Source organism: Mauremys reevesii, linkage group 1, assembly GCF_016161935.1.
Source record: "Mauremys reevesii isolate NIE-2019 linkage group 1, ASM1616193v1, whole genome shotgun sequence".
Lineage (NCBI taxonomy): Eukaryota > Metazoa > Chordata > Testudines > Geoemydidae > Mauremys > Mauremys reevesii.
Window position 1 is genome coordinate 357,780,114 of NC_052623.1, and position 22,961 is coordinate 357,803,074.

General features: G+C 44.3%; 1 protein-coding gene and 1 pseudogene across 6 annotated transcripts in view; one reads left to right on the top strand and one right to left on the bottom strand.

Moving 5' to 3' along the window:
• The window catches only part of PPP6R2 (protein phosphatase 6 regulatory subunit 2), a 151,878-nt gene that overhangs the window by 21,966 nt on the left and 106,951 nt on the right, over window positions 1–22,961 (bottom strand). For 4 of the 6 annotated variants that reach the window (XR_005592724.1, XM_039520189.1, XM_039520188.1 and 1 more), the window contains 6 exons: window positions 22,272–22,329; window positions 19,501–19,628; window positions 16,986–17,161; window positions 14,187–14,349; window positions 13,734–13,822; window positions 5,405–5,612 (listed from right to left, as the gene is read on the bottom strand). Coding sequence is in view for 5 of the 6 variants with exons in the window: in XM_039520189.1 (XP_039376123.1) it covers window positions 5,405–5,612; window positions 13,734–13,822; window positions 14,187–14,349; window positions 16,986–17,161; window positions 19,501–19,628; window positions 22,272–22,329 (822 nt within the window). In the remaining variant the exon portion in view is untranslated. Of the gene's footprint in view, window positions 1–3,865; window positions 4,167–5,404; window positions 5,613–13,733; window positions 13,823–14,186; window positions 14,350–16,985; window positions 17,162–19,500; window positions 19,629–22,271; window positions 22,330–22,961 lie in introns of those variants that run through there. The other 2 variants (XM_039520194.1, XM_039520193.1) reach the window with 2 other exon arrangements.
• On the top strand, window positions 7,386–8,184 carry LOC120395628 (annotated as a pseudogene).

Consider the following 22,961-nt stretch of genomic DNA (forward strand, 5'->3'; position numbering starts at 1 on the left):
CATGATTTTTAGCACCTAGTAAAGTTATGCATTTAAGCTTCCAGGCTCATCTTTTGAATGTGTTGTGCAGGCTTCCTTTGAGGATGAGGACAGAGGTCAGATACAGAGGGATCGCTTTGAGAGTTAAGTGTTCACCCACAGGTGATATGGTGTTCTTGTCTTATTTTTCTGTGTGAGTTCATCTGAGAGCGCAGTGATTGTCTGGTTTCACCCACATAATTGTTTTGGGGGTATTTAGTGCACTGAGTGAAGTACAAAACATCTTGTGATAGGTATATGTAGGACTAATGGATCTTGACAGGTGTGTTGCCGGGGGTGTTGATCATTGTAGCAGTGGAGATATCTACACATTCTGCATCTGTTCTGGCAGGGTCTGGTGCTGCTAGGGTGACCAGATAGCAAGTGTGAAGAAGCGGGATGGGGCAATCTGTAGCACTATGATGCCCCACTGTGACACAATCAGGATATGTTTGGTACAAAATATGCCTTGTGAGGTATTGGTCTGTTGAACCTTAATATCCTATTGATTTGTATGTGTCATCATTGTATGTGATGTTATGAAGTATTGCTATGTGTGTTACTGAAATATGTTGTGAGGTAGGAAGATGCCCGCAGCTGGCCTTTCACTAGGGGCAAAGGAGTAGCTATCACTGGCGAGACAAGTGGTGATGGCCCATCAAGAATAATCCACTCTCCTGGAGGCCTCTCAGAGACAGCACATATGCCACAAGGGCGTCCTAACCTACGTCACAGCAAGGATCTTTCTAGCAGCTGGAAGAAAGTATAAAAGAGGGACGGTGACATCACTTAGCCTGCCCCGCACACGCACATCTCAACACCTAGAAGAGCGTCTGGAAGACAGACTTTGAACTGGGGAGATTGGTTCCAAGCTGGAAGGGAGTTCAGTTTGTGTATTAGAAACTTAACTGCCTGTAACATCTGTTAGGATGAGACACTGCTTAATTCAAATCTTAATTAGTGTGCTAAAGTTAGCATTTAGACTGCGAATTTATTTGTACTTCTTAGGTAACCAACTCTGATCTCTATGCCTGCTATTTATAGTCACTAAACATCTATCTTTCTGTAGTTAATAAATCTGTTTTATGTCACTCAAAAACACATTGGTTCGAGTGCTTGGGGAATCTCAACTCAGATTACAAAGGCTAGTGCATGTCCACATTCCTCTGAAGAAGTGGCAAATTAACTAATGAGCTTGTACTGTCCAAGGGAGTCTTGAGCAGCTAAAACGATATATTACTGGGGTGCAAGGCTGGGCTTTGGGGGGATTATCTGGTGCCTCTCTCTGTATGATTCATGAGTGACTCAAGGAACATTCATGCAATTTAGCTGGTGTGGGGCTCCACATGCTGATGGCTGAGTGATCGCAGCACCTCTAGGGGTTTGCTGCTCATCACTGGCATAGCACTGTGAGAGGCTGGGGAGTTAAGGAAGCACAGTGGTGCAACAGTTCCAGGTTGTGCCCCTAATATCGGGACATCTGGTCAACCCAGGTGCTGCTCTGAGATGGTGTGTCCTGGCCTGTGAGGAGCTTGCTTCTGATAATGTTCTTGAAATTGCCTGGGGAAGGAGGGTTGTCTGAAGGCCAGAAGAGGGGGTTCTCATCAAGCATGGTGCTACCCTATATGGGTTCCAGTGTGGGGTTGTTGGTGTTAATTAGAGGTGTGTGGTCAAAGGGGGGTTATTTCTGTATTGAAGCAGATTCTCCCAGGGCATTTGGGTGGCCCATTCCATGATGCAATCTACTTCTCTGGTGGAGAATCCTTGTTAGGTGAAGATGGTTTTAAGTGTGTTATGGGATATATCCCAGACTTTCTCCTCAGAGCATGTTCTGTGTTATCCAAGTGCTTGGCTATAGTTAACAGATTTCCTGCTGCATTTGGGGTGGTTACTGGATCTGGGAAGGTAGGTGTGGTGATCCATGGGTTTCTTGTATATAGTTGTCTGTAAGGTTCCATTGCTGGAGCTGATCATGGTGTCCAGGAAGTTGAGCTAGTGTGGAAGTGCTCTGAGAGTTTAATGGATAAGTGGGCGGTCATAGAAGATGCGGTGGAAATCTATGAGGGAGTGTAGGTCGTCTGTCCAGAGGACGAAAATATAATTGATGTATCTCAGGTATATAATTGGTTTCATGGTGCATTTGCCCAAAAATTCTTCTTCAAGGTGGCCCACAAAGAGGCTGGCCTATTGGGGAGCCATCTTAGTACCAATGGCTGTTCCCATAGTTTCAACGAAGTGTTTGTTGCTGAATATAAAAGTGTTGTGTGTGAGGATGAAATGGATGAGTTTGGCAATATGTTTGGGGTGGATATCTGAGAATTGTCCATTGTCTTGTAAATATCTGAGGCAGAATGCAATGCCATCCATTGTGAGGAGGTCAGTGTACAGGGAAGTGACATCCATGGTTTTCTGAGGTTTGCAGTTTCTGGAGGAAGTCAGCTGTAACCCTGGAGGAAGCTGGTCCTTTGTGTGGTGAGTGGTGTGAGGATGGTTTCTGAGTCCCAATATTCCTTCAGTAAGAGTGCCATGGCATTTTTTCCTCTCCACCACCCTCATGACTGGAGGGGTGTTAACAGGCCACTTCACCTTGAAAGGTCCCTTGAAATGCGTGTGAACTGATTATGCTAAACAATCTGTTTCACTTTGTATTTAGCTGTGACACTAGGTAAATTTCCAAGATGTGAAGAAGAGCTCTGTGTTGCTCGAAAGCTTGTTTCTCTCACCAACAGAAATTGATTCAATAAAAGATATTCCCTCACCAACCTCATCTAAAGTCAGGCACCTAAATTCATATTTATGGAATTAAGAGGCCTGATTCTCAGAGATAATGGCAGCCCCAACTTCCCCTTATGACAATGGGAGCCAAAGGAGCTTAGGACTTCTGAAAAATCAGCTCACTTTTAATTAGTGCCTAAATATATATTTAAATGCCTAATTTTAGGCACCTAAATACAAAAATGTTAACCTAAGTAACATGCCAAAGCCACAGAAGGAGTTGAGTTTTAATCCTGGCTGTACTGAGTTCAGACAGCATTAGGTTATAAAACAACAGGGGCCCACTGGGATTGTGAATTTAGGAAACTTCATCATAAAATTTGTACTAGACCCAAAATGTTTTTAAATGATCAGTGCAGTTGATTTATTCATAATCATCAAGGAACTGGGAAGAAACTATTAAACCCAGAATTATGCATTTCTGATTTATTTGTCTTTGTTTGGGAAATGGAAGGGAAAAGGAGAATGACTTTCGGAAAGCGGGGAAGCCTCAACCATAATCACTGGCCAATAAGAAGTTTCACCTAGCTAGGTAGTTCTGAAACAGCTGAATACATCTGAGACCACAATCTGAATTAAAACAAATGGCTGCTGAAACCTTTAATTTCTGGTTGAGATTATGGCTGTGTTAAGATATCACACTTTTATAGTGGAGATTGTGGTTATCGGAGTATTTGCTTGCATTGCAAAAGCAGAATTAGTTGAACAAGGCCACAATCCTGCAAAACAAAGCAGGTTCTGGAAACCTTGTTGTTTTGGTTTTTAAGTTACAACTGCACTTAACTCAGAGAGATCCTTATTACTAAAAAAACATTATTTAAAATTACAATGCTCAGACTTACCAGTGTCATGGGCAACGACATACCTAGCTAATCAGAATAAGAATACCCTTTTCCCAATCTGCTGTGAAGCTAATGTAAAAGTCACGCAAAATGCCAAACAGGATTTAAACTGCTGTTGTGTTAAACTGAACCAAGACAGACAGTTAAATTTAGAGCACAACTCCGGCTGTAAATGTCATAGGTTCAGAGACGAAAAAGACACACTTGGAAGACAGTGCTGGCCACCACTCTATGTTCCAAATGTTTTATTTTGTTAAAATTCAAGGATCAATGGACATGAGAAAAGGAGCCAAGTGTATTATGAACAGCAGAGAGGGCTACTAGGCCAGATGCCGCTGTCAGCAACATTGACCACCTTTAATTTCTTCAGCCTGGTCTCTGAAAGCACAATCTGCTGGGCCATGTCATCTCTGTGCATGGAAATTTGTCCCATTTATCCAAGTAGCTCTCCTGAACCAAGCTGCTCGTCAGCAATGAAATTTTATGCATCAGATTTTTATTTCAAGTCTGCAGCAGAAAAGGCAGCCTGGACTGACACAGAAATTCAAAAATTTTCAGATTATAAAAAACTCAACGCAGATTGGATTAACCAAAACCTGTCACTAATTTATTTTCTCCAGCAATTTTGCTTTGTTTTACAGCCATGTTACTTCAGCACACCATTTTAGGAGCCTCCTTTCCTTATTCCCAGAAAGTGTTCACTGGAGTAATAAGGTGTGCCACGTACCTCAAACTGACCATCCCCAAAAGGCAATGAATTGTTATATTATATACACTGGGTGAATATCTGCTCCCAACAAGCTTTCCAAAATATTGGGTCCCCCAGTTAATTGGCTCATACCCTACAAGCAGATGGGAGGAGAACAAGAAAGAAGAAAAATGGAACTTGTGTAAAATTTCAGAAAGTACCAATCTGCCCATTTTCAAAAGTGATTTGGGCACTTTGGAGCCTAAGTCACTTATCAAAATTTTACCTCCCCCCCCCCCGTGCTTGGTCTATTCCCCTTTTAAGAACTGTACCCTCTCACCTGAGGTGTCTTGTGGTAAAACCTTATGGAGGATGTGTATTTCAGGGCTCTTACAAAGATGTTGTCCATAAGTTACCATAAGCCTTGAGACTTGTAATGTCTAATTCTGGGGATCTGTGCTTCTTACAATTTAGGAGTGAATTTCCAAAAATGAGGAAATAGCAATAACTTGAGCCATTTCGACCCCTCACCCCTAGAAGTTCTGTGGGATGCCGATCTCAATGCTGATCCATAACACCATGTGTTATTCATGACACGCTAGCGGATCTCACTCTTGGCTTGCATCCCCCACTACTATTCCACTCCTACATCTCAAGTGAGCCAATACTGCCAATTATGTGGTAGTTTTGCAATATGATTCAGTGGCTAGGAAGACCCACATTTTCACTTGTGAACTGAGACAGCATTTGTGTAACAGTAATATATACTTTAATTTATCAGCACCCAGCACCCCGGAAGGCCGTAGAGCACCTTAAAAAAACTGCCTACAGTCAACATTCAGAACCCAGGTCTCAGAAAATAAAAAACCGGTGCATTAATCCTTAAGTGCCGTGATGCTCCCATGCATTTACATTTTTATCTTGTTTTCATAAACAGGCCTTGCATCCCATGAGTGATTTACACTTGATTTTAAACCAGAGGTGAGTTGCCAACTGTCTTATGCCATATTTGGATTCAGACTACACTTTACAAAACCCTAGTGGCCATATCTACCCCACCCCCAGCTGATTTCTTTCGCACCTGGTGAACACAGCCTTCTCGTTCTTAGCATCCATGGTGAGTTTGATGGTTTCCTGGCCCGAGCCTGTACTGATGGTTTCTGTGACGATATCAGCTTTATCCTCCTCTTCCTCACTGTCTGAGCCTCCAGATGAGCTGCTGTCTGAAGCCACCAGAGGTGCCTTCCTTGCCACACAGACATTCCAAACACAGGGTGAGGCAGCACTGACTGCAAAGAAAGAGTAAATAATTCACATGAAAAAAATGAACAAACACAGGAAGAATTGCTAAAACTCTCAAATATATCCCAAATACTTTCAGTAAAACAGAATGGTTACTTACCTTACAGCAGCTGTGGTTCTTTGAAATGTTGTCAGTACAGATCCCACCATAGGCAGGTATGTGCCTCACATATGTGAGGTGTTTGGTTTTTTTTTTTAATTATAGCATCCATTGGGGCTGCACACAGACCCTGTGCCTCTTTGTGCCCCGTGCAAGGACATAAAGGCTGGAGCAGCCACAACCCTCCTTCGGGTCCCTCACAATTCAAAACCCGTGTAGCTGAGGTCTCCCAAAGCAGGGATGGAGGACGAGTTGTGGGATTCACACTGACATCAGCATCTCAAAGAAACACAGTGTCTGTAAAGTAAGTAACCGTTCTCTCTTCTTCAAGTATGCATCTCTGTGGAACTCTCTTTGGTGACTGACAAGCAGTATCACCTAGGAATGGTGGCAATGAGGAGTTACAGCTGCACCAGTGACACAGAGATTGTAGTACTGCTCTCTTGAACATGGCATCTGCTCTAGCAATTAAGTCCAATGCATTATGCTTGACAAAAGTCAATGGGCACATTTGTGAAACAAGCAGAGGATGTTATTGGAGCTCTGGTGGAATAAACCTGATGTTCAGTGGGAGAGGTACACCAGCTAGCTACACTGTGTTAACCATTTTGATACCCTCTGTGAGGAGCTGACTTGACCATTAGAATATCCAGCTGCCACTCTAGACACATAAGGAGATAGTGTAAATGATTTGATCCTGTCAACGTAACAAAGCATAGTCCTGGATACATCTAGTGTGTGTCATTTCCTTCCTCCATGTGCCAAGTGTGGTTCTGGGAAGAAAACGGGCAGGATGATTGACAGATTGAGATGAAATTCTGAGACTGCCCTAGGAATGAACTTGGGGTGCACCTGCAGCACCACCATGACGCTATGAAATGTTGTACTGAGGGTGGGGGAAGGGTTCGGCCAGAAGTGTCTGAAGCTCAGTCACTCTCCTGGCCAGAGTAACAGAGACTGTGTTCAGAGCAAGGTGATGCAGGGCACAGGCTGACAGAGGTTCAAATGGAGGTTTAATGAGTCACAGGACTAGACTGAGGTCTCAGGAGAGGTAGGTTCTTTGACTTTGGGCAAATGCATGATGACCCTTTGAGAAACTTTGAAGATATGGGGTGAGAAAAGAGCAACCCTGACCATACAGGCAAATGGCAAACTGAAATCACCACAAGGTGGACCTTAATAGAGCTAACTGACAGTCTGGCCAGTCTGAACTGCAATAAGTAGCTGATGATATGTAGTATCATGGGGGCTGGACTGGGTCCAGACTATGTTGGGCAGCCCATTTTGAAAAACCTTTTTCATTGATATGAATGTGTGTTCTTCTGGTACATGCTTTCCTGCTCTATATTACGATTTCCTGGATCTGTAGGAAGCAGACTCTGTCCATTGTACTCAACCAGCCAGCAGCCAGTATCTGACCATGATATTATGAGAACAGGTCTGGACAGGGTGGGAGCTGAATGAAAGGCCGGATACATATTTGCATCAGGCCATCAGCCAAAACAGTCTTGGCCAATATGAAGCCACAATAACAGTTGGAAGGTCCCTGAGCAGTGGTTGCGGTCCCAGCTGGGAGTGGGAGAGGTGGGTCGCAGGCAGCACTGGGAGCATCCTAGCCCCTGGGTGGTGGCTCCCCGTGTGCCCGGCCTGGCAGCACACCATGTCGGTCAGTGAGATGATCACCACCTTGCAGGGGGTCCTCACCGCCAACCAGGACATCTGAGAGGAAATCAGGAAAGTGGTTCAGACCCTGGAACAGACGGCTCAGGAGATCTTAACACTGCTGCAGAGGGTTCACCAGGGAGCTGGATTTCAGGACATACCAAAGAAGTGTCAGAAGGACCGAGAACACTTTGGAGCAGTCAAAACACAGCTAGCATCTCTGAAGACCAAGTTTCCAGCTGATCAGTGCTACAGATTTCACTAACGCTGGAGGTTTGTGATACAGCACTTGGTGTTTCTGGCAGCATTCGTTGTCTACTTGGAGACAGAAACATTCGTGACTCGAGAAGCGGTTACAGAAATACTTGGAATTGAGGATGATCAAGAGAGAGGTTTTCACCTGGACACTGAAGACTACCTCTCTGGGATTCTGACTCTTGCCAGTGAGTTGTCTAGGCTGGCAGTGAACAGTGTCACCGCAGGTGACTATTCTTGTCCTCTTCACATCTCTACCTTCACTAAGTAGCTGGATTCTGGCTTCCATCTCCTCAATCTGAAAAATGACTCCTTGAGGAAGCACTATGACGGCTTGAACTATGATGTCAAGAAAATTGAGGAAGTGGTTTATGACTTGTCAATCCGAGGACTCAATAAGGAGGCAGCGAGTGATGCTGAGGGAGAGAAATAGAAGCTGCTGTTCTACCAGCATCATGGATTACCTCAGATGGTTGCCAGTGAGGGAGGTGTGTTAGCAAATCCCTCCTGCCGTAGTTTAGAAGAACCACAAGCTGAAAAGTGCTCTCTAGTTTCTCTTGATTTTGGAAGCCTCCCTGGGACTCAAGGAAGTCAGTGGAAAGGCATATGAGAATACTTGGGACTACTGAGGAAAGAAGGAGTCCCGTAACAACCTCAGATTCATGCTTACTTTGGAACAACATTTCTGGCACTTGGCATTGATGACAACAACAAACATGTCAACCACTGGCTTTTCCCAACACAGGAACATCGCTGCTATGATGGATTTCCACAGATCAACTGTTTGCTCAGAAAATCCACCATGTTGTTACTGACACCCAGCAGGTGAAGAGTGGGACAGTTCTCAAGGGCTGAGAGTCACCTTGTTATCCCCCTGCCTCTAGCGAGAAGGAGTCTTTCTTGTGGTAGCAGGGTGTCAGCACCCTGACACCACCAGGCTTTCAGCCACTCAAGTACTCTTCTCCGGACTTATGCCAGCCCTAATTTCGCCTTATAGACTCATAGACTTTAAGGGCAGAAGGGACTATTATGATCTTCTAGTCTGACCACCTGCACAATGCAGTCCACAGAATCTCATCCACCCACTCCTGTAACAAACCCCTATGTCTGAGCTACTGAAGTCCTCAACTTGTGGGTTAAAAACTTCAAGGTGTAGAGAATCCTCTGCCAATCTTCCCTGGAGGAAAATTCCTTCCCGGCCCGAAATATGGTGATCAGCTAAACCCTGAGCATGTGGGCAAGACTCACCAGCCAGACACCCAGGAAAGAATTATCTGTAGTAACTCAGATCCCACACTATCTAGTGTCCCATCACAGGCCATTGGGCATATTTACCACTAATAGTCAAAGCCTAATTTTGGCAATTAATTGATCTATCCCATCATACCATCCCTTCCATAAACTTATCAAACTTAGTCTTGAAACCAGATATGTCTTTTGCCTCCATTGCTCCCCTTGGAAGGCTATTCCAGAACTTCACTCTTTGGATGGTTAGAAACCTTCATCTAATTTCAAGTCTAAACTTCCTGATGGCCAGTTTATATCCATTTGTTCTTGTGTCCACACTGGTACTGAGCTTAAATAATTCCTCTCCCCCCCTGGTATTTATCCCTCTGATATATTTAGAGAGAGCAATCATATCTCCCCTCAGCCTTCTTTTGGTTAGGCTAAACAAGCCAAGCTCTTTGAGTCTCCTTTCTTAAGACAGGTTTTCCATTCCTCAGATCATCCTAACAGCCCGTCTCTGAACCTGTTCCAGTTTGAATTCATCCTTCTTAAACACGGGAGACCAGAACTGCACACAATATTCCAGATGAGGTCTTACCAGTGCTTTGTAGAATGGTACTACCACCACCTTATCTCTACTGGAAATATGAGTCTATGAGCCTATGCTCTTGTTGGACCAGAACTGACCAGGACTCCTCAAACTCTATCATCTGTGATGGGATAAGAAATAATATTTTGGAGTTCACTAGCAGGTTCAGCTAAGGGAACTGAGAGGATGAACTTTTAGGTGCATGGTAGCCTCCTGCTGGGTTATGACCCTATCAGCCAATTGACCAAGCAGGGGAAGACATGAATGCCCATATTCTTCTGATATGTGCTACTGCTACCACCACTAGGCATTTGACAAGACTCTCAGCACCAACAGTCCAAATGGCAGTACCATGTACCTTTGCCCAAACAGGTCTAACTTCTTATAGTCTTTAGGAGGGCCTTTAATGGACTGTGGATTTCTCTTGAGCTGCAGAGAAGACCAAGAACCCTAGGTTTGGGCAGGCATAAAAGTATTCAAAACCTTCTGGTGGCACCTGATCCCTTTTCTCTGCACACCTAGAGGTGGGAAGAAGAATAGTTGAGGTCTGCCAGAGTCTTTTGGCTGGTTGTAGGATACCTTCATTACTAAGGAGAGTAATTCTGGCTGGTGTCATCACGATGATACCCAGGATACCGAAGAGCTTATGAGACTTAATCACAGAATCATAGAATATCAGGGTTGGAAGGGACCTCTGGAGGTATCTAGTCCAACCCCCTGCTCAAAGCAGGACCAATCCCCAGACAGATTTTTACCCCAGATCCCTAAATGGCCCCCTCAAGGACTGAACTCACAACCCTGGGTTTAGCAGGCCAATGCTCAAACCACTGAGCTATCCCTCCCCGCTGTAGAAACAGTCTTATGTCCAGGATCTCCACAGTTCAGAGAAGGAGGTCCTGGAAGGCTTTAAAGTCATCTAATGCTTGTGTAGGTGCTGGTGTTACTGCCTCATCCAGCAATGAGGAGGATTCCTTGGTGGGACATGGGAATTGTTGTTGTCCCTCTATCGTCTCCTGTTTCTGTGCTGGCCTAGCCAGAAAAAACATTGGGAAACATGATTATCTTTTTCTAGACATGCAGGAAGGAGAGCTGCTGCTCCTCAGCATGTGGAAGGACAGCCCCCAGTAAGACTAATATGGCCAAAGTGGCCTACTGTATGGGTACTGACCAAATTGGGGCTGGCTGGCCCAGCGTCACTCCCATGCCAGTTGGGGCAGCGCTCTGAATGGGAGCTCTTTAATACCGTCCTTATGGCCATTCTCCAAAGATGGAGAGAGGAATCTCTGCTCAGTGCTGGAGAGAAGAAACGTGTTAGCAATGATAAGGAGGAATCTCTCTCTTAATTGAAGGGCACTGCCAAGGAATGGCATGCTGCCAGCCACCTCTTTGGTATGAGGAACGTCTCCAGGGGTGATATGGACACTTGAAGTCCTTGCTCAACTCCGTCATGAGGATCAGTATTGGCATTCAGGCCAGGCCTCCTGCTCTGCCCATCTGCTTAGGGGCTTTGCTTTTGGAGTGGTGTCCTACGTCTTCCCTCCAGAAGCCTCCTTCAGCCTTGGAGCTATGCTTATGCTCAGACCAGCTATGCAATCCAGTGTCCCGTTTTGAGCAGGCACAGGTGCCAGCTTTTCTACCTGAGTTGGGGGAGTCTACCGGAGTTGTAAGCACCAGAACTACTGGTGCAGAGATGCTCAGCACCACGGCTGTCAACACTGAGGTCTTACACACTGGAGATTTCACTGAGGAGGTGATCAGCATCAGATGCACTGACTCTGCTGGTGTCTTTTCACACTCTTTCCACTGCCGTATCTCGGAACGTGAAGAGTGTTTTATAGTGTCCGATACTGGTTTATCCAGCTTCACTTTGGTTATAACCATTTACCTCTAGGTCCAAAGTGACCTGCACAGATTGCTCAAATAGATGCCACTTCAGCCATGTGTCCCTAGACTTGTGGGTCCTGGCAGAAAAGGACTCACACAAAAAGCACTTATCCAGGATGTGGCAGTCTCCTAGTTAGAAATGGTATCAGCTCTGTCCATCCTTGATGGAGATCAGTCCATTGCAGGAAGGTAGGGTTTGAACCCTGAGAGCTTGGACTTCACCGTGAGACACGGAGCTTGGCACAAAGTGCCTTATCCCACTGTACAGGGGAGTTGTCTATCAATTTTATTTTTTTTTAAGGAACATCTTTCAGAGAAACGGGTGTGAAGACAGAATTTTTCACTAACTGAAAGAACTGATCAGAGTAGCAGTCAGGCACTTGCTGGGTTCCGTTTCATTGCCACAGGTGGTAAGAGGGAATTAAGGGAGGGTTGCAGCCACTCCACCCTTTATGCCCTCTCATGGGAACATGAGGAGCACAGGGTGCGTGCATGGCCCTGACTAACACTGCTACTCAAAAGAATCCAGTCTCATGCACATGTACATGCACTTGGGCTCCACACTGACCCAAACTCAAAAAAGAGACCTGTCACAGGAGGATTACAAAGATTGTGCTTCCACACAGCTAGAAGCATGGATGGGAATAAGCTGCACTGGGAATCTACCCTGATTTTCATAGGTACCTTTAATAATCTTAATGTTCTGAACTGTGACAAGATTGGGGCTAATTTGTGTCTCTACTACGGATTCTTAGAACCCTGTTTTGATCTAAAATGGATGAAAATGCAACCAGGAGTTTCTTAATTTGATGTTCTGGCATTTATTAATGTCTTGAGGTTTGTTTGTTTGATATCAGTAAGATCAGTTTGAGGACCTGAAAACCAAAGCACCACAAGGGATTTTCTAGGTTAACAAGAGAATCAAGCTCTAAACTAGCATTGAGTGAAGCACAAAAAATCCAGAGGTTTAAACGCCCCCTACCTTTTTTTTTTTTTGCTCAAGAAATTAGACAGAAAAATCTCACTAGATCATAGAATCTCAGGGTTGGAAGGGACCTCAGGAGGTCATCTAGTCCAACCCCCTGCTCAAAGCAGGACCAAACCCAACTAAATCATCCCAGCCAGGGCTTTGTCAAGTCTGACCTTAAAAACCTCTAAGGAAGGAGATTCCACTACCTCCCTAGGTAACCCATTCCAGTTCTTCACCACCCTACTAGTGAAAAAGTTTTTCCTAATATCCAACCTAAACCTCCCCCTCGGCAACTTGAGACCATTACTCCTTGTTCTGTCATCTTCTACCACTGAGAACAGTCTAGATCCATCCTCTTTGGAACCCCCTTTCAGGTAGTTGAAAGCAGCTATCAAATCCCCCCTCATTCTTCTCTTCTGCAGACTAAACAATCCCAGTTCCCTCAGCCTCTCCTCATAAGTCATGTGCTCCAGCCCCCTAATCATTTTTGTTGCCCTCCACTGGACTCTCTCCAATTTATCCACATCCTTCTTGTAGTGTGGGGCCCAAAACTGGACACAGTACTCCAAATGAGGCCTCACCAGTGCTGAGTAGAGGGGAATGATCACATCCCTCGATCTGCTGGAAATGCCCCTACTTATACAACCCAAAATGCCATTAGCCTTCTTGGCAACAAGGGCACACTGTTGACTCATATTCAGCTTTTCGTTCACCGTAACCCCTAGGTCCTTTTTGGTCCCTAGTCCCTAGTCTGTATCCAGTACTTTCTGGCTGTGGCTCATCAGAAATACAACAGGGATAGCTTCTCTTGCTGGGTTTTGGCATTTCTACTTCTGGTATCAGAAAAAAATCATGCAACACAAAGGAGTGTGAATTTATTTTCAAAAAGTTAAACCAAAATTTCAAACCTTTCAGCTTCAGTTCTGGGAGAAGCTCCAGATTGATTCTCTAGTCTAACCTCAAAGACACCAACATTAGTGCGTTAGTCTCTTCTGTCACTACTTTCATCGTCTCCCTTCTATTGGAATCCAGATTCCAAAGATCACTTTTTGTGGTATTACAGTTTTTAGTAACTGATTTTATAAAGGAACACTTGGAAAGAAACAGGAAGGAATTTGCTGCTACAGCACAGTGCTTACAAGGTGTAAATGTGGGATCATAATCATATAAACATACAAGTTACTACTTCATTACTGATGAGAGTGTAACCCATGAAAAGTAGCAGCATTTCTTACTGTTTCATTAGGGGGTGAACCCACATTTAGGAGCTCTAATATGTCTGAGTGGATCTATCAAGTAACATCTGTGAGGAAGCACTGGACAGGAACTTTTCCCCACAAACCTGGGATGTTAGGCAATACTCAAAATGGTTACAGATGCAAATGAATCCCTTCACATTTCATAATATTATTGCCACTTACAGTTCTTGTCCTGACCCTGCTTGGGGTTTCCCTCTGAGTCACTGCTTTCTGTATCCACAGGAGAACTACATCTGGGACCTGATTCGGAGCTAGAAAAGAAAAAAACCGAGAATGAACCACAGCTGTTCCGGTCCTGATATAGGCTACTCAGAAATAACTCCTAAAAAAGAAGTTATTACAAGCAACCCTAATAACTTACAGTATAGTCAGAGCCTTGCAACAGTGACAATATATACAGTATCATTATAGTATGAGATATGGATACCACTGATTTCAATCAGTGTAAACACAGAGGTGAGAGTATTGATCCAGAATCCACACAGACAATATTTAGAGAAAAGAAAAGAAAGATTACAGCACAGACCCCTAGCCAGTTATTCCATGCAACCACACGCCAAACATTCTTTCACACAGAATTTGTGGAGAAATTATTGGCATTTATACTTCATTTACCAACAAAAAGGTTGAAAGTCTGTAAATTTTGCCCATCCTTTCTCCTCAGGAGTGGCTGTCTCTGGTGCTGCTGAATCCCATACACTTGATCCAACATCCATGGCAACACAGGGTACCGGGGGTTTTGAATTCACAGGCTCAAACACAGCTGTCCACCCAGATCCTGAAGGTACAAAGATAAACAGGAGTTGCTAAGATTTTGTACAACCTTATGCCTTCACAAAAAAAGTCAAAGTGGAGGAGGGGAGGGGGGTATATTCCCAGAGATAAAAACAAAAATTGTGCAGTGGGAATCCTTATGGGAATCTATAGGAGGACTGTAGGTGAATCTCATGTTGTTGAAAGAAATCAGGCCATTTACTGTTTTATCTGAAAATTGGTTTCTCTGACAAATATTGTAACCCCACAATAGGGGAGCACTTATTAAGAAAGATGGCTTTATACAGTTCTGTAACTGCAATGCACTAGCTGCAGGCTAACCATGTGCTACAGGCAAGATCTGGGCAAGTTTCTATCTATCTAGGTACTTATGTGGCCCTTATCACCACACTATCTGAATGTGTCAATCATTAATGGAATTCATCCTCTCAATGTCCCTACGGTAGGGAAGTGCTATTATCCCCATTTTTACGGGGGGAACTGATGTACAGGGAGCAAAGCCTTTGATACAGTCTCCCACAGTATTCTTGCCAGCAAGTTAAAGAAGTATGGGCTGGATGAATGGACGATAAGGTGGACAGAAAACTGGCTAGATGGTCGGGCTCAACGGGTAGTGATCAATGGTTCAACAAGGACAAGTGCAGAGTCCTGCACTTAGGACGGAAGAATCCCATGCACTGCTACAGACTAGGGACCGAATGGCTGGGCAGCAGTTCTGCAGAAAAGGACCTAGGGGTTACAGTGGACGAAAAGCTGAATATGAGTCAACAGTGTGCCCTTGTTGCCAAGAAGGCTAATGGCATTTTGGGTTGTGTAAGTAGGGGCATTTCCAGCAGATCGAGGGATGTGATCATTCCCCTCTATTCAGCACTGGTGAGGCCTCATTTGGAGTACTCTGTCCAGTTTTGGGCCCCACACTACAAGAAGGATGTGGATAAATTGGAGAGAGTCCAGCGGAGGGCAACAAAAATGATCAGGGGGCTGGAGCACATGACTTATGAGGAGAGGCTGAGGGAACTGAGATTGTATTTAGCCTACAGAAGAGAAGAATGAGGGCGGATTTGATAGCTGCTTTCAACTACCTGAAAGGGGGTTCCAAAGAGAATGGATCTAGACTGTTCTCAGTGGTAGAAGATGACACAACAAGGAGTAATGGTCTCAAGTTGCAGAGGGGGAGGTTTAGGTTGGACATTAGGAAAAACTTTTTCACTAGTAGGGTGGTGAAGCACTGGAATGGGTTACCTAGGGAGGTGGTGGAATCTCCTTCCTTAGAGGTTTTTAAGGTCAGGCTTGACAAAGCTCTGGCTGGGATGATTTAGTTGGGTTTGGTCCTGCTCTGAGCAGGGGGTTGGACTAGATACCTCCTGAGGTCCCTTCCAACCCTGAGATTCTATGATTCTATGATTATCCAACCGGGTGGTCAAATAATAGAGCCAGGGATTAAATCCAAATCTCCTGAGTCCCAGTCCACTGTCTTATCTACTAAAACATCCTTCTATCTCCTCGGTTTCAGACACACAGTTCTAACAGTGATTTGCTTCCTGACCTGCAATACAGTACCTCTCTTAATACAATATGTATTGTGCCAAATCAATCAGCTGTTGAGGAGCATGCATAAATTAGGAGGTGATCCACCCAACCTATATTCACTCATGAATTGTACCAATATCTGAACTTAGTTTCTAGACAAAGTCAATTGCACCAATTACACTGTCCACAGAAAGTGCCTGTAGTATAAATATTTGTAATTTAATTGGCCTGGATGTAGATGTCCCTCTGATGATGACCTGAAAATATCTGTGTTTTTGTAACACAAACAGTAGGTAATTTCAGTGGAAAGTTTTTGTTTTTTACAGGAGCAGACTTGCACAATGCTAATGGTTCTTCTGTAGCAACACCGCTTGAAAAAAATAACATTTCTGTCTGCAAATTTTGTAGTCTAGTCACAAGTAACACCGAAGATTAATATAACAAAGAAGTTTGCAAAAAACTTCTCTTCCTTTATTTCAGTTGATTTACTTTGAGCAACTGACAGTGCAGTGTGTATAGTCAATTTCACTCTTGTTTATTGTCAGTTGCACTTCCTGTCTCAAGCTCTACATGATGACATCATTCCTTTGTGTTGCTCTGGGCCAAGCTCATGTGTGTATGCTCATTCCCCATGCCCCGGAAGAATGGGTTTACAACAGCAAAACTGAAACTGAAACAACAGGCAGTTCTTCACATAGAGAAAAAGAGGGGGGGAAGGAAGGTTGGGCCTGAATATATTCAGTTTTGCTCTCCATAAAACCCTTAAAAATATCCTGGGGGTCAGCACCTTAGTCCTCTCACTTAATATCTTCTTCGCTGATTTTTAATAAAAATTGACACAGTTATAGTAATTATATCCTGCTTGGGTCCAGGAGAGTAACTGACACTGCAATCTTGCAGAGCTCCAACATTTTTAAGGCAGGAATACACAGATGCAAATTCACAACGGGCATTTTACTTCCCAGCTGCTGAGGCTACATTACTGAGTAGCCTCAGTAGTCATGTGGCTTGCAGGTGGCTATACATATATCCAAGTGGTAGATCTCGAGGAAAGACTGCCTGAGACATGTTTCTGGAGACTTAATTAAGATGGTATGTTGAACTTTTTACCTTCAGTAGAGTTAGTGTCTTTCTGCTCAGAAGGATTATTCTTGTTGGTGTTCTCGGTGACAGGTGTTGTTTGTTCTTCTGTTTCCTCCTCTTCTTCTGAGTCCACACTGCCATCACGATCCCCATTCTCTAGATCACTTTTTGAGGAACTCTCTGAGGTCTGAGACACTCCAAACCTAAATCGTAGAAATTAGAGTTAGAAAAACCTATTAGGCCATGTAGTCCATCCCATACCTGCTAGTCCCATCAGGAGGGGGAAGAAAGGGACAGTGCAGATGCGCCCTTAAATTGTGTCTTTTAATGCTTTGATCAATGTAGTGTTTGATATCCTAAATGACACGGCTTCCTACGGGAGATATTCCTCAGCTTAATAAATGTCCTTTATGAATTTCGGCCTAACATTCAGCCTAAATTTTCTGTTTTGTAGTTTCTTCCCATAATTTCCCATTTATATTCCAGTAAACCCCTACAGAATCCCTCCTGTGTTTACCAACTAAATCTGTTAGTCTTTAAGGTGCCACCCGACTCCCCAGTGTTCCTGTGTTTACTACACCCTTCTCCCTGAGCCATTACTAAATAAAGCTATACAAACAATTCTGAATCATGTCTCCTAAGTCAATTATTATTATTCACAGTATCATCACAGGTATGCACTGCACAGTATCATCACAGGTATGCACTGCACTTTACAAGCACACCAAAAGACAGTCTTTCCCTACGGAGCATCCACTTTAAACTAACCATAACAAAAAAGACAAGAGACCGAAGTATAGAACTGGGTGGGAAGGAAAGAGGAAGAAGGACGCAGAATTCAGGGGAGGGTAGATTTGGCATGGAGATCACAGCGTACATTGTACAGATTGATTAATAGATTTCTTTTTAATTACAACTGAAGTCACTAAATTATTCTTTCATAGTTTCCCCACTTGTAAAATGGGGGTAGGAGGGCTAAATTAGCTAATGTATGCCTTGCACCCTGAGGATATAAAACACTATGAATGCAAACAATCTTCCATATTCTAATTTACACATACAAGCATTTTCAAGATAACTGAGTCTGAATAAAAAAAATCAATTTTCATGTGATCACTAAAAGTCTGACTTACATTTCTAACCAAATGAGAATTATGACGTCATTGCACCCACAATTTTCATTCCTACTAGCAGTAGCTACATATTTCTGACCATTCCACCTTGTACACAAAAAGGAGACAGAACGCCTAATTCAATTAATATAGGTCCCCCTTCGGTGGCACAAGACTACTTTCTTCACTTAGATTTTTGGGGAAAGGAGAGTTGGATAGGAGGGAGTATACTTGTTATATATAAACAAAAATTACACAGGACAGTAAACAAATCATTCCGCTTTTACACACATCAAATGGAAACTGACTAAAACAAAGTGATTTTACTCAATTACATTTTCCATACTGCAATGACTGAAAAGGTGGGATGAGTGATCAGTCCAGAACAACAAAAAAGAAGCATCAGAATGAAGGATAAGCAAAGGGAAAAAAAAGATTCAATCTGGAAGTTCTCCCCTTCCAAGAAAGTTAAAGTTATCGAACTAGCTGGTGTTACAGTATGCAGCACTGATTTTAAATGAAGGGCTGATTCTCACTGGCACCGAGAATGGTCACACCCATCCTGTTAGGATTTATTCATTCGCAGCTGATAAAAGTGCTGGAACTGACTGCCCTGGAGACTGCACAGGCAGCAGCAGGGCAAGCTTCCCCACGCAACCCCTCTACAGTACCTAACATCTGTCCTAGAAGAATCATTTCTAGGCCAGGGAAGTGAGTTCAATCTCAATTGAGATTGAGAACGAGAACAGCAGGCAAGTTAGTGTCACCTGGCCTGGTGGCTTGTGAGATGCAAATAACTGTCCATTAGCAACTGGACTGAGATTACTACTACATTTCACACAATTCAATTTCAGCCTCTTGGTTGTTTCTGTTGTCCAATCTGTCCACATCTAGAAGAATTTATTATTAAATAATAAATCTAAGGGATGAATCGCAAATTCATTACAATACCAGCTACACAACAGGAAAGGGCCCTAATTCTCATCAAAAACTAATTTTTCTTGTTTTCACAATTTTAAAAAGGACCCTACATCTCCTCCCTTATTAAACAAATTAATCGCTGTTCCCTCTACCTCTTCCTCTAGAACAAGACACGGGCTTTACACTCAGCTTCTGGGAGGTGAGAAAAGGAATGGCTTCTAAAAAATTCTTCAAATAAAGGCAGTTTCTCTCCTCCACACCTGGTTGTGTATCCTAGTGTTTCCCTCATTATTACATGCCCTCAAGCTTGGCCTCGTTTGTACATGACAGGTATCTTGCTCTAAGTTTAAGACAAGCAATAATCTCTTTATAGGAGCAGCTCATATAAAGCTATTATGTTCTATACAAGCAACAGGCTCCAAAGCACGTATTTATGAGGAATAATTAACTGGAATATACAACCTGATGGTATTCAGAGAAAAAAGACAGACCATTTGCTTTCACCTTACCGTGTTCTTGATTTGACTTGGGTTGCATAGGTTATTTCCTTCTCCTCCCAGATATCTTCCTCCTCCTCTTTATCATCAAATTGTTGGATCCGTTCATTGCAGCAGGCCTCAAAGAGGGATGCATTTGGCTAAAACAAATTTCAACAGAAATCAGTTTCTGCAGATTCCTGGGGGCGGAAGCAACAAGAATGCTGGTGCAGAGCAGAGTTCACAAAGCATAATGTCTATATACATCTAGTCCCCCGAAGGCATACATACACTTTTCACTTTACTTTCACCCAGGATAAGGAACAGGCAATATACATAAGTGGAAGGGCCAAGAGTCAGAAAGAGGTCTGGTAAGCCTGGAGGCAGGAAGCCAAGAAGATACCAAATAAGAAATAAGGCTGTCAGAGCCTGGCTTGCGTCTGAAATAAAAGGTATCCCTGCTTGCTGCTTCATAGTCATCCTGTCATACAAATCTCTCCACTTCACCCACTGTGGTAGGGAGGCTTCTCTGCTATGGGGGGTTGTCTCAGAGATATTTCAGACAAAGTACCATATATTCTCGTTCATAAGCCGAATTTTTTTTAGTAAAAAAGGGAAGCACCAGAGAAGGGGGTTGGCTTATGAACGGGTATAGAGAGGGAGAGGTGGGACACAGCCCCTCCCCACAACAGAGGGAGCAAGGAGAGACAGCACAGCCAACAGAGCCAGAAGGGAAAAGGCGGGGCCAGAGTCACACTGCTCTCCCCCAGCCTCCGAAGCAGCTGCAGTTCTGGAGCTGTCAGCCTGCAGCCATGCCGCTCAGCCCCTGCCCCCCAGAGCAGGCTGCGGCCGCTGCCCGGCCTGCTGCAACAGCTCCAGCCAGGCCAGAGATATCCTCCCCTGGTCCTCCCCAGATAAGGTGGGAAGGGATGGGATGGGGAGAGTGTGGGGGTCCCAGGCTAGGGGTGGGGTAATGTGGGGGGTGGTCACAGGGGTTACTTCCCTGACCCCGTTTCTCCCCCCAAAAAATTTCCCCACCAGTTGCTGTCCCAACCCGTCAGTGTAAGCAGCTGCCGTGCGGGACACTTTGTTTATTTAGGTTTACCTCCATGCCTGCAGATGCTCGAGGTAAACAAACCATCTCGGCCCGCCAGCAGCTTATCCTGATGGCCCAGAAGCCAAAGTTTGCCGACCCCTGAATTACAGAGTCGTCTTACGAACAGGTCATAAAAATTTTCCATTTTTACTTATCCATCTGGGGGGTGGGAGGGTGTCGGCTTATAAACGAACCGGCTTATGATCAAGTATATACAGTAAATCATTCACTCACAAATTTTCCAGTTTGGAATTTTGAGAATAAAGAGATGATGTCATGGATACAGTCCACTCCACACAGACAAATGAACTTCCCACAGCATAATCTCGGCGTTTAGGCTAAATTTCAACTGAGTAATTACATTCTTCCTAGTTAAAAGCACCCTGTAATTCTAACTGGTGTGCTATTCCTGAACTCTTGCTCTGTCCAACACATAGCACTTTCCATCCCAGCAGTGGCTGCATTTCAGTGGCTGGTGAAGTCACATATTTCTGAACATATACAATTTGTGATCAGTTTGCCAAGTTCATTGAGTACTTTGGGGATCTTTGGATAAAAGGTTCTAAGTATGTGTCAGTTATGAGATGATGTACTGTCATAAGCAAGGGCTGTAGTGAAATTTCACTACCAAAAATCCTCTCTAGTTAGGAGAGCGCAGCTAAGCATATTAAATGCTATCTGGGGCTGCAGGTTTTAGTTTGCAGTTTCAAGCAAAACGTAATGAATTTTTGCATCTCAGAAATGTTGCCGGAGGAGTGAAGAGAGAAAAGGGGAGAAGGAACTAATTTTTCACTGAGCAGTGTAAAGGAAGTTGTTAAAAGCAGCAGTTTTAAGACTAAGGAAATCAAATGCCCTCAGTTCTGAATGGAACAGGGTTTGTCAGGAAACAGGTGTAGGGGACTCTTGACTTGCACCATCATCCAGCTCCCACAACTGGTGCTGGCTCAGGACAGTATGGTGGAGAGACAAAGGATGCGGTGGCAATACTCAGATCTGTAAGGAACCAAGTTTCTAATATTTTTATTCACCAACTTCTAATCCTATTCAACAGACAGAATGGGTGGCAGGGAAAGACAACGGGCAACAGCAGGTTCATAGGGCATTTACTAGCAAAGACAGAAGCAGGGGCGGCTCTAGGAATTGCGCCACCCCAAGCATGGTGGCACGCCGCGGGGGGCGCTCTGACGGTTGCCGGTCCTGCGGCTCCGGTGGACCTCCTGCAGACGTGCCTGCGGAGGGTCCAGTGGTCCCGCAGCTCCGGTGGACCTCCCGCAGTCACACCTGCGGGAGGTCCACCGGAGCCGTGGGACCAGCGGACCGTCCACAGGCATGTCTGTGGGTGGTCCACCAGAGCCGCCTGCCGCCCTCCCGCAGCACGCCGCCCCAAGCGCGCGCTTGGCACAGTGGGGTCTGGAGCCGGCCCTGGACAGAAGCACACCATCCAGCTCCAGTGGCTGCTCCTGTAATGGAGTCTTAGAGCTAGACGATGCAACAGCAGATTGAAAGAGTAAGAGAATTATATAGTAAGGTGATTTCAGTGTCCTGATTCCCTTGCTTGGAGATAGGCACTGGGGAATCTTTTTCTTTACTACATAAATAAAATACAGCACCCCTTTTCTCCAAGATGCAAATGGCTGCATCTGATTCAAGCATGGACTGACCTGCCGGAGTCAGTCCTGTTCAATAAATATCCAGAAACCCTACTTACACTGTCATCATCCGCATCTATGTTGAAGTTTATCTCTGCAATCCTGTCAAAAGGTGCACTGCAAAGAGAAATCTGCATAAGGGCTTGGAGCAACAGGGTACAAAGACAGCTCAACATATAACGACACTTTGCAACCCAACTTCTCTGCTGTTCTCTGAACACTCATTGCTGTATTATTCAAACCCAATGATTTTTTTTACTCTAGTCCTTGAGGGAAAAAAATAATGTAACCTTGTATTTCTGCTTCTCTGCAGATATCATTTGTAGGATAAACACCCCTAGATCTTGTTCAGCTCCTTAGAATGGGACCAGTGAGACTATCCTAGCCCATAAGGTATTTTGACCGTATAGAGCAATGTAGCGGTACAGAGACTAAACCAAACCCCTACTGGCTGTCACGTGCCAACTCCTGCAGAGTACAAATGCTGCCTGCAAACATTTGTCAGTTCCTTCAACTGAGTCAGAGACAAAGCTCCCAAAGATAAAGCCAATTCCAGCTGATCACAAACCTCTAAGAGCTTCTCATATAATCATGTTCTGTCCTTACTGATCACTTATGTAGCTGCTCCAAGTCCCTAGTGGATAATGATGCAAATCACAAAAATCATCAAATAGCTCACACTGGCACTTTAGGTTAAGAGAGACCATTACTAGAACGGGAAAGGGTTCCACAGGGCAAGAGTGCAGTTA